Source organism: Patiria miniata, unplaced genomic scaffold (genome assembly GCF_015706575.1).
Source record: "Patiria miniata isolate m_02_andy unplaced genomic scaffold, ASM1570657v1 HiC_scaffold_17, whole genome shotgun sequence".
NCBI classification, from domain to species: domain Eukaryota; kingdom Metazoa; phylum Echinodermata; class Asteroidea; order Valvatida; family Asterinidae; genus Patiria; species Patiria miniata.
The window spans coordinates 1,892,637-1,904,263 of NW_024037055.1; the positions used below are offsets into that span (position 1 = coordinate 1,892,637).

Genomic DNA, 11,627 nt, shown 5'->3' on the forward strand with positions numbered 1-11,627 from the left:
CATTTTTTGGCCAAAATTGAAAAAAAAACAAGGGGTTAGCCTTACATTTTTGATGAAATTTGGCCAAAAATGGACTTTTCTCTAAACAATGCAGAAATTCCTTTAGTCAGGTAAGAGGAGCACCCAAATTCAATGGGAATGTGTTCTAGGGTCCCTTAGGCATCTTTCCTGCAAGTTTGAAGCAATTTCATTTTTTGGCCAAAATTGAAAAAAAAACAAGGGGTTAACCTTACATTTTTGATGAAATTTGGCCAAAAATGGACTTTTCTCTAAACAATGCAGAAATTCCTTTAGAGGTAAGAGGAGCACCCAAATTCAATGGGAATGTGTTCTAGGGTCCCTTAGGCATCTTTCCTGCAAGTTTGAAGCAATTTCATTTTTTGGCCAAAATTGAAAAAAAAACAAGGGGTTAGCCTTACATTTTTGATGAAATTTGGCCAAAAATGGACTTTTCTCTAAACAATGCAGAAATTCCTTTAGAGGTAAGAGGAGCACCCAAATTCAATGGGAATGTGTTCTAGGGTCCCTTAGGCATCTTTCCTGCAAGTTTGAAGCAATTTCATGTTTTGGCCAAAATTGGAAAAAAAACAAGGGGTTAAATAAAAACACTGTAGAAATTCCATTGGTAGTGTACATGTACATATAATTTATTGGTATTATTTCTTAAAACGACAGCAATTTGTAATTTACATGATAACATATCAATGAGGTCATATCTAAAACAAGATTGTTATAAATAATCTTTGTTGCTCTCTATGCACATTACAATTGTTCAAAAATACTGAAAATGGTTTCAGATCAGCTGAACAAAAACCAATGCAGTAGTCAAAGATGTTGAAATTTAAGTGAAATTGTGGGGATTGTTCTGCATTCCAGGCTTGTATATTATGGTTCTCAGATTGAGATTGAAGGAAAGGACCACAACAAACATTATTACATTTGGTGAGACTTTCCATGATGAGACGCTTTGGTCAGGAATTGTACCTTTGACGTCTGTTTATTTTTGTTCTTGATAAACCACCAAGGGTGCGTTCTTCTGGACGTTGTCTCCCTTGGCAACCAAGACTCGTTCGATGATGCCTTTCTTAGGGGCTCGGATAACGTACTGGAAAAGAAAAGAAAGGTTCAAAGAAAGGTGGGCTCTGGATTATAAATAGTTTTAAATGATCAATCTTGATGTCGATTAGGGCTGTGCAATTTTGACTAACTTAGTATTTGATTATTCTGACTTGATTGAATATTCAAATATTCAAAATGCGCTCATGAAGTTCAACATGCTCTAGCCTAAGATGGGCACTGACAGGAATTTGCAACAAAGCGCTTATTAAAACAATGTTAAGATCAGGTCGCAGGATGGCTGATGTTTGACTGATTTTATAGAAGAAATTTGAGCTAATATTCCGCATGGAAGCTCTCAACTCATGGCTTGTGACAAACGTGGTATTTGCCAAACAACAAAACATGTACAATAAAAAGAACATCTTTGGGAGTTTATCGTCATCTCTTTGAGACCTCTCGCATTTTTAAAAAAAATATTTGCATCGAAAAAGTTTGGATATTTTGTTCGTAATCGAATTGAACATGCATTATAATCGGCACAGCCAACTAAATCTCTTCAAATGCTATTAATAAAAGAAATTTTATTTAATAAGTTATGTCATAACCTGAGAGTTTTTGGATCCAGCTCCACTTAACAAGACTTGTCATATTAACTCACTGGAGAAGGGGGAGGGTATATTTTAAAATTGAAAATGCAGAGCTTTTGGAGAGATTTTGAAGAACCTTACCTCCATTTTCATAGACTCCAGAGCCAGTAGTGGGTCGCCTTTCTCAATGGCGGCCCCTGGATCCACGTAGATGTGGGTGATATCTCCCTGCATCGGGGCGCGGTCACCCATCGTACCCGAGCTGGAATCACCAAGGAATTCTGGGACAGGCCTGGTGACTTCCACTCCACCAACCTACGAAGGAAGTTGAATCATTCAAAATCATTAAGGACTTTTAAAAATGGCATGAAATTCTCTTAAATATGGCATCTGTATCGAAATACAAACAAGTGATGAAAATAAGGTTTTCACACTGAATAATATTTACTAAAGTTTACCAAGGTCAAACATGCTATTAAAATTAACTGGTGAGGTCGATATCATTGTTTAAAAAATGCACATCAAAAGGCAAATGTAAGTTTTTCACAAGACAATCGCAAGTCAAACTCAAGTGAATCAATTGTAATAAAAGAATAAAGTACAGAGTTCTTGTCAATATATTTTAAGGTTCATCTTTTTCACAGAACATTTCGGACGGTAGAAGTGGTTGAAATGAACCCATTTTGCATATGTACCTCTGCGAATATATGAACAGCGCCCTCGTGCATGACGACTTTGGTGTCTGCCTTGATCCCGTTGATTGTGCTTACTAGCTGTGCCGTGTTATCCTCAATCTGCGTGAGTGTAGCCTGAACATCAAACGACTCGTCCCCGATCTAAGTTGAAGACAACAACACTTTGTAAATGAAGCTTGAAAAAGAGAATTTCAATACAACTCTTACACTACTGAATTACTGGGTTCAAGCTTTACAGACTAATTTTCGTGTTATTTTTACTGAAATAAATAATCTGACAAGTTTGAATTTGTTTTTGATATGCCATCTGAAATGGAAGGTGTAGGTGTTTCCCAATAATTTTGAATGTAGAATTTCAAGTTCTCAGCCTCTTAATTCGTCCAAATAGCAGACGACTGTTTGAAGTACACACCAAAAAATGACCATGTAAGATTGACTCTTGTGCATAGGAAGCAAAATGTGATTGGCTGAACAGGAAACAGTCTTTATACTCATTGTCAATCTTTACATCACTCTTCATTTATTACAGAAATAAACAGACCTTGTCGAGAGATTAAGGACGCAATAATGCAAATATCTTCTGAACTATCTTCTAAGCTTTGTTTACTTGCTTACCTGCACTACATAGCTGCCATCTGACTGGTACCTCACTGTCACGTCAATGTTGTCATCTTTGTCCGTGAAGGCGACCCGTCGTATAAAATTCTCGTTGACTCGGGCACCGCTTCCCATGGAGAAAGGGGAGAAGGGATCTACAACGAACATACCAAGTTTCAAGACTAGCAACTCACGTTGCTGCTATTACCACCAACCCTGCCAGATCCGCCAAAATCCATCAAAGGGGTCTGGAGGATTTTGTTGGAGCAAGGAAGGTAGAGCCTAGCCCCTATTACTTTACATGTATGTAGTCTTAATTCAAGACTGGATTCATATAGTGCAGCCGGTCCTGATCCCTGGTAAACGCGGTCAAGCCGCTCTGACAATAGAGGGCGCTGCTAAATAAAAATTCCACATACCACAAAACAATCCAAATATTAAAACATACTTTGACTAGCTCGAGCATATTTTGATTAACTTTTGTGTGTACATTTAGGAATATTCACATAAAATTTTTTTCTCTTTAGAAAGGCACCATATGCATTTACCTCCACTGTCGACTGCTTCTTTCTGCCCTTTGTACTGTTCAAATAGTACGAGTGCTGTCGCGGCTTGGCATAGTGTCTGCCTATTGAGGGGGCCCTTCCTGCTGAATAGCTGGTCCTCGTAGAGTGGTATGAAGCCCGTGTGCACATTAGCTTTGATAAATTCTGGGTGCTTTGCGAGATCGTCAAGAAATCTGATGTTTGTTTTGAGACCGACAATCTGTTTCATATAATGACAAAGAAAAATGACTTTAATTGGTCAAAATAGCGCTACTGAAAAAAAGTGTTTTCAGGATGTTCAGTTCTTGGACAACTAAAACCTAAATATGTGCCATAGTCCATTGAAGTAATGTGGACAAAAACACAGATCTTAAACAGCAAACCAAGTTAAATATTTGGAGCTTCAGAAAAGGAAGTGAAACTGTTTTGAGAACACTTCCTAATATTTTGTTTGTACAACTCACGTGATATTCCCTGAGTGCATGCCTGAGTTTTTCCAAGGCACTCGTTCTGTCTGCAGACCACACGACCAGCTTGGCAATCATAGGATCGTAAAATGTAGTCACTTCATCACCTGATGATAAAACACAAATCATACATTTTAATTTGTTTGTTTTCAATCCTTGTGAAATTTTACCAGCAATCTGTTGAATAAAAGTGAGAACTCAGCACTTGCAAAATACGCTGCCGAAGGGCAAAAAACATATTTAAAATTCACATCTCTCCCCTGATATAAAATACCATCCTTCAACGACAGATTAATCATTCTTGATCGAAAAACAAAGCAGGAAAAATGCTCTATGCTGTCATTTCAATTTTCTTAATTTGGGGCAGGGGAAGACAAAGCCTTTTCAAATGTCTTAAGAGCCCTTCGTCCAATCACAAGTTAATCACGAGTCTGTCATAAGTCACTGATCTCAAGTCACATGGCAAGCTGACCTGTGCTTTGACAGTGTTAATACCTTGTAACTTTTGACCTGATTCTTTATATGATTTGGGACTGGCTTGTGATTGTGAATGACTTGTGATAGACTTGTGATGGACTTTTGACTGACTTGTGATTAACTTGTGACGAGCATGTGACAGACCTGTGATAGATGTGTGACGGACCTGTGCTTGATTTTTTATTTGACTTGTAAAAAAACAATGTGATGGACTTGTGACTCAATTACAATTTAACTTGTGTTTTGGCCTGTGATTGAGAAGTGATTGACTTGTGACTGACTTATGATTGACTTGTGACTGAGTTGTGATCGTCTGCTACCTACCTTGTCTGACTCCAGTCTCTATCCTGATAGTCTGGTCTCCTGAGGGAGGCGAGAGGTGGACCAGGGGTCCGGCACCAGGCAAGAAGTTATTATCAGGGTCTTCGGCATAGATCCTGGCCTCAAAGGCGTGGCCGTGAAGACGGAGATCAGACTGGGTCACGGGGAGAGGGTCTCCGCCCGCTACCTAGAAGCAAAACAACAAAATTCAATAGAGTTGATTTTTGTTGTAAGGCTGCCCTTTAATTTTTTATTGACTTTTTTATGATTTCTTGACTATTCAACCCTTAATTTATGAACGTTCAAACGTGTCAGTTTTTAACATTTCTGTATCAATGCTTTTGTCGTAGTTCAAGAAATAGCCTACATCAGGTGCAGTAATTAAAAATTAATCCTAATTTGTTGCAAATTTCATTTCAGTCACGTCTTGGTAAAAAATATGGGTTATTCACAATTTTGTGTGCTAAGCACATCCGATTGACAACTAGTCACATGACAACTGTCAGGTGACTGTAATCTGTTGGTTTTGCTTAATAGCAACTTTTGAGCTATGCAAACTTGTACTTTTGAACAGCTGGATTCTGTAAGATTTTTTGTTTTCCTTTTTCCATCTACCTTTAGTTGCCATTCCACCAGGTCGGTGTTGGTGACCATCTCAGTGACTGGGTGCTCGACCTGCAATCTCGTGTTCATCTCCATGAAGTAAAAATTCTGCTGGCTGTCCATGATGAACTCAACCGTGCCTTCAGGAAGAGGAGACAACATATCAAGGTTTGTATGTATACTACAAGATTCACAGAGCATCTAAAAAAAGACATTTAGCCGTGTCCAAATAACTTGGCTGTGGCTTGCGGATGAAGCCCTTCCCATAGACACGTGTGTCACCGACAGCCGTAGCCATGAACTTCAAGGCACTTGAAATCATGAAATCATGGGGAAGTAAATACATTGCAAAACCATGTAGTACTGGTACTAGTAAGTTAACCCTAACCAGGGTATGTTGGCTAGAAACCCTGCCAAAATGCAGCAACATGCAACACTTGTCTAAGTGACAAGCCTACCAAATCAATCAGGGGAAAAGTCTCAAGGCCACACTGCCTCAAGAGTCTGTGGTCACCGCACGCAGCAGGATACAACTGTGGCATTGTAGCTCCTATCATCTCAGACGCCATTCATGCACTGGTGTTTGTAGCTGAATGCATCAAAGTGCACCAGACTTTTCCACCTGATGCAGTGTGTTGTGTCTGGCAGGGTTAGGATTAAGGCAATAAATTCAACACTAAAACAGACAACTCTTTGCTAAACAACAAGAGGAAGCTACGTTAGCCAACCTGCTCCCACGTAGTTGACGGCCCTAGCTGCCCTGACCGCTGCCTCGCCAATACTCCTCCTGACCTCCTCAGACAAACCGGGCTGAAGAAAAAACAAGAATTCACATTAAAATAATGCTTGTTTATTCAAGGTTTCAACAAGTTCAAGTGAGCATCAGACCATATTACATTTTTACAAAACCAATGCTACTAAAACACATCATTAATTGCAACAAATTTGTGAAAATTTCTGAATATTTGTCCAAGCTGAAATATCATTTCTGGAGGTCTGAAATAGTTGGTATTTACTGCGGGTGCTTCCTCAATGATTTTCTGGTGTCTCCTCTGGACGCTGCAGTCTCTCTCAAACAGGTAGACATAGTTGCCATGTCTGTCCCCAAACACCTGAACCTCAACGTGCCTGAAGAAAACAAAAAAATTGAGCGTCCGGAATATAAATTCTTTTTTTCTTTAAAGTTAGAAAGCAGGAAGTCAATATTCATGTGTGTCACATGTCAATCCAACAATCACATTGGACTGAATTTTTTTTCGAGGAAGGATTTATTTTATAGGTTGTTCCATGGAGTGTTTAAACTATAACCCTAGCCCCCATAGGATGTATATGTAAAATCATATTAAAATTAGAGGATTCGGGACAGATCTCAAATTGTCAATACCTGGGCGTATCTACAAATTTTTCCACGAGCATGACGTCATCGTCAAACGACTTCAGAGCCTCTCTCCGAGCTGATTCAAGGGCTTCGTCGAAATCGGCCGCTGTCATCACAATACGCATTCCCTGAAGAAAAAAAAAACAATCGTAATTTTAGGAATGACAGACGTTTCAGTAGTAGTATTTAGAAAGGCACGAGATGAAACTGTATCTGTGAAGTTTTCTGTAGAATTTAGAAACTTATCCTTAAAGCAGCCGAGAGTTGCCACAACTGAATGTTGATAGATGGTCTGCATAGATGGCCAACATTTTTTATACAACTTTGGTAATTTTTTTTAACAAACCATTCAAAGTTTAAGGTTTTTGTTAATCTGATCATATAGTTCAGATAAAGAACTTCCAAGAAAGCTTGCAAGTCAGAGCTGAATTGGCAATCACCACTCACCTTACCACCGCCTCCTCGGACCGCCTTCAGCATGACCGGGTAACCAATCTTCTCTGACTCCGCCCTCAATCTGTCATCTGATTGGTCTGTGCCATGGTAACCCTCGATGATTGGCACTCCAGCGGCTGACATGATAGACTTGGATGTGCTTCACGGACAAGAACATATTGGAGAAGACAATTTCAAAGAGTGTGTAAAACAAAAAATCGCTGGGCCTATTTTATGATGGGACTCATATAAATGTAAATATCTACTAGCCCAAACGAGCTCGTTGTTTAAAAAGAAATGCCAAGACCAGAGGTATTTTTCAGTCAATAAGTGACTCAGTCAAAAAGAGGACAGTTGCCTGGCCCTTCATATCAACAAATTAAAAAAGGAATTTAAAAAAAAATGATGGTGTAGGGCAAAACGCAATTTTGAAAATAACTTGTACCTCTTGATGCCCATATCCCTGATAGCCGAAGACGGAGGCCCGACAAAAATCACCCCCTCTTTGTCACAGAGATCGGCAAACTCTGTATTCTCTGAGAGGAAGCCATAGCCAGGATGGATGGCCTGAGCACCGGAGGATTTAGCGACTTGGAGAATCTTCTGCTTGTTGAGGTAGCTGAGCTGGGATGCGGCTGGACCGATGTGGTAAGCCTCATCTGCCTGATGGAGCAATCACAACCATAGACCTATATTAACACTAAGGTCACTAACCCTCCAGCCTGTTTTTGGCTTGAAACCTTTCCCAATGCAAGGAATTGATGGGGCTAGCTCACTTTCTTTATGCACTGGTGTTGATGGCTCCATGTAGCAAGGTGCCACAGACTTTTACATCTGATGAACTATGTGGCATATGGCAGATTAAGATCAATTTAATACAAGAATTAACTCCTCATTCCCTCGGACATATTCTGGGCACAGACATTCTGAATGAATTGGTGATTGTAGAAGCATATTGCAATAAGATGGAAATAGATTTCAATTGTGAGCTCAGAATGCAACGCGAGAGTGCAACAAATGTGGTTGCATTGCCACACCTGTTTGCAATAATGAAGTAATTTGTGTTTTTCTTAGGCCATGTCCAAATCACCTGGCTATGGCTGGCGATAATGCCAAGTCTATGGGAAGTGGCTGCAGCCGCTAGCCAATGGCTTCCATAGGTGTGCGTGTATTATTTCTGGCTGTGGCCAAATGATTCCGACATGGCCTTACCATTGCCACATGCATAGAATGCTTGTCAGCGTCACTGTAGACTGCTACCGTCTTGATGCCCAGTTTGCGAGCTGAGCGTATGACTCGGCAGGCAATCTCCCCACGGTTTGCAATGAGCACCTTGCTGATTGGCATCGTAGCAACATCTAGGAGACAAGAATTACTGTTAATAAATGAAAAACGTCTTTAGACTCATTTTTTATGAGATCCTATCACAATTTGCATCAAACAAACAAGAAAGGTTACTGCTTCTACTTTTATTTGAAATGTTTGTTTTAATAATTTGAGAAAGTGGATAGGAACATTGAGATTACTACAACACAGTGTTGTACTTACCTGACAGCTGTCTGCATGATGATTGAGAATTAATTTTAAACCACCTGCCAGTATTCCTGTGGTTAAATAGAAAAGACTAAATCTTAGTATTTTTGACTCTCCACAGACTTTGTACACAACTGCTGAAGTGGCGTCAGGTTGCAACATTTTATTCCGTAATCTTTTATGGCTCCTATTTCTTGGTCATTTTCTCAAGTTAGGCCTAAAGCAAAACCATAGACTATGATAGAGCAACCTTGCTCGATGGTAAAACTAAGGTTTCTCATTCAGTTCACATATACCGGCACATGTCCGTAAATTTGGCAAATTATTAAGAGATAAATTCTATCCATTAATCACACTCGTTTCAATCCAAAAATACTCCTCACTCAACATAGATAATCACACTTCAATATCCGGTTATTCACAGAAAGTTTTATCGGCAAATACCCACCTTCCCTGCCGCAAAACGTCGGTAGCTACGAGCAGCCGACTCGCTCTCATGATGGTCGCCATGTTGGAGTACGTTGTCCCACTCAGTCGAGTGAGGGCGCTATTATTCTTTTTGGGGGTAAGGTGCAGAAAATGGGGGGGGGGGGGGGGGGAGTCTTCCTGTTGTTCATGATCAGATTGCTTTTTTTCTCTGTCACTTCTGTTCACATTTTCCGGCAGTAACCGATGAGTTTTGGGTGATTTTCCCCTCTGAAGATGATGTTGAAACCCATCACAATTTGTAAAAAATGATCCCTCCCAGATCTTTCCAAGTCCAATGCAAAATTAAGCAACTTTGGGGACAAATTTCATCCAAATTTCAGGGAAATACAAGTTGAAAGACTTGTTCAGAGTTCTTTCAGAGCTCAGCTGAACCTTCATTTTTACCACCCTCAAGTGATTGGGCCACAAAAGAGTGCCGGAGACCGCTAAATTCTTTCAGAAACTTAAGGAATGAATGAAGTATCCAGACGCCGCTTCTTTGGTTGTGTACAAAATGGAGAGTCAAATGCATTTTTTAAGTATTTTCCAACAAAATTGAAATGTTTGTCAGTCCTAGATCCATGTCTTTTCAATATTTTTGCAAAGACTGACCGTCATTGAGCATGAGATATGATAAAAAAAAGTGGCTTTCTGATGCAACATTCTTTCCAAATGTAACATGACAAAGTATCTCTCGATAAAAAAAAAAATCTCACCGGTAACCGTAATAACAAACACAAAAATATTCCACACAAGAAAACAGCATTATTTTTTCCAAAAAATTTAAACACAATTTTGTTGTTTATTTTTGTATTAACGAGCTGCATCATACCCTTTTTAAATATTAACAGTGGATGCTTAAGGTAATTTACACTTTGGATAAAGAAGACCCCCTACTCCCCCCCCCCCCAAAAAAAAACACACAACAAAAACCCAAAGATCCCCACTGATGCGTGACTTCCATTCTGTATATCACAATACACTGTACATGTACATGTGTTGTAGATTTTTTTAGATCCCTTTTGAAGTGGAGAAATGGACTTGTGCATCACAAAATAATGATCCTCCTTGAAATAATGGTTCACATATAATTATTTCAGCTAAGAAGAGGAATTACATTAAGTTTCAAAAAGTGAGAAACACGGACGATATGCCTTCACCACTGCCCAGTGCCAAATGTTGTGGATTTTTATCGAGTATAATGGCCTGGAGCTGTGGAGCATACTAAAATTATTACAGGGAATATAACCATTTTACTAGCTGACAATAAGGGGCGTTTCAGTGATTAATGCTTGTTTAATATAATGACCAAGATTTTTGTCAAATTAACACACTAAGTATTAGATATTTTGCATAAAAAAAGGAAAGTCTTCAACATGAAGACAACATTGTTAAATGTAAATCTTGATCATTTCTAATATCAAGAACGGGCTTTTTACCATAGAAGAGGTTAAAAAATTCCATGAAGAACACCGTGTTATGAAATTGGCCACCCCTTTTTTATGCATACTTTTGCAAATGTAATATTGCTGATGAGGCTTTCTATAACCAGTTAGCTAAATAAATAAAAACAAAAGGTCACCCCATCCTATCCCCAAGTGCATGTACATTAGTTGAATTTCAAGAATAGTTTGCAACTCTTTTAAGCAGCTTTCACTAAAGAATGCATTGTGGATATGCCATAAAAAAACTCTGAACTCGTACGAGGTTGTTCATTTTAAACACTCATTCCTGAAGAAAAAAAAATCCAATTTTGGAATTGCAAGAAATCCGATTCAGTCAGTGATTAAAGGCAAGCTGATACTCATTTGGCCATCTTGCACATCACCGTCTTGCAATATAATGAAAATATTACAAAGTTTCAGAGCTGTCACCAATTGGCTTAAACACCATACTGTGAATGGTTTGGAAGTAAGGATCGGGGGGAGGGAGGGAGGGTGGGGAGGGGGTTCCATTCCTCCACAACCCCAGTAAACACCCCCCCACCCAGTACATCCCCACCAACAAGTATAAGATAGCAACAACAAAACTACAGCCCCTTTTAAGGTCTCAAATGCAAGACGAAGCTGGGATCAGTGGTTCTCACACACTCATCAAATCATAATTGGCTTGTTTTTCTAATTTGTCTTCGTGACAGACCCCTTCACTTCCGTATACATTTATCGACTTCAGAATATTGCATCTTATGATTACATACCAAATACTGGCAACTGCATGAGTCAATTAAATTTGTTAATACTGTAACCAGTATTGGTAGATCAAATTTTTTGTAGCCTCCAAAAATTTGGACAGCACTATTGCTAAAAAAATGTTTATAATAGGCTATCAGCTTCGGTCCAAAAATTGGGCCACCGGTATCAAATGATGAAAAGGAGCAATGCTCATAGCAATTTTTGGCAAGGTATGCGCATCTAGAGTTGGAAAATGTGTGATAGCTTTGCAGTGTGAGCGGCGGCAGTTTT

General features: G+C 39.3%; 1 protein-coding gene across 1 annotated transcript; it reads right to left on the reverse strand.

The window, feature by feature from the left end:
• Positions 1-626: 626 nt before the first annotated feature.
• Positions 627-9,240, reverse strand: LOC119723370 (methylcrotonoyl-CoA carboxylase subunit alpha, mitochondrial-like). Its single transcript, XM_038193972.1, has 16 exons — positions 9,146-9,240; positions 8,713-8,768; positions 8,377-8,522; positions 7,610-7,827; positions 7,177-7,324; positions 6,736-6,857; positions 6,368-6,479; positions 6,080-6,161; positions 5,364-5,491; positions 4,752-4,935; positions 3,948-4,057; positions 3,487-3,703; positions 2,957-3,093; positions 2,342-2,482; positions 1,788-1,961; positions 627-1,105 (listed from the first exon to the last, which is right to left on the reverse strand). Exons 1-16 carry the CDS (start codon positions 9,205-9,207, stop codon positions 998-1,000), a joined length of 2,145 nt encoding a protein of 714 aa, XP_038049900.1. The 5' UTR covers positions 9,208-9,240; the 3' UTR covers positions 627-997.
• Positions 9,241-11,627: the final 2,387 nt, after the last annotated feature.

What these genes read in the sequence shown, in the direction of transcription:
- LOC119723370 (XM_038193972.1), bottom strand. Translation starts at nt 9,207, where the DNA reads ATGGCGACCATCATGAGAGCGAGTCGGCTGCTCGTAGCTACCGACGTT. An exon ending in TGGTGGAATGGCAACTAAAG is followed by an intron (nt 4,936 to 5,363) that starts GTAGATGGAAAA and finishes TTTTGCTTCTAG; the next exon opens with GTAGCGGGCGGAGACCCTCT. An exon ending in AGAGACTGGAGTCAGACAAG is followed by an intron (nt 4,058 to 4,751) that starts GTAGGTAGCAGA and finishes TTTTATCATCAG; the next exon opens with GTGATGAAGTGACTACATTT.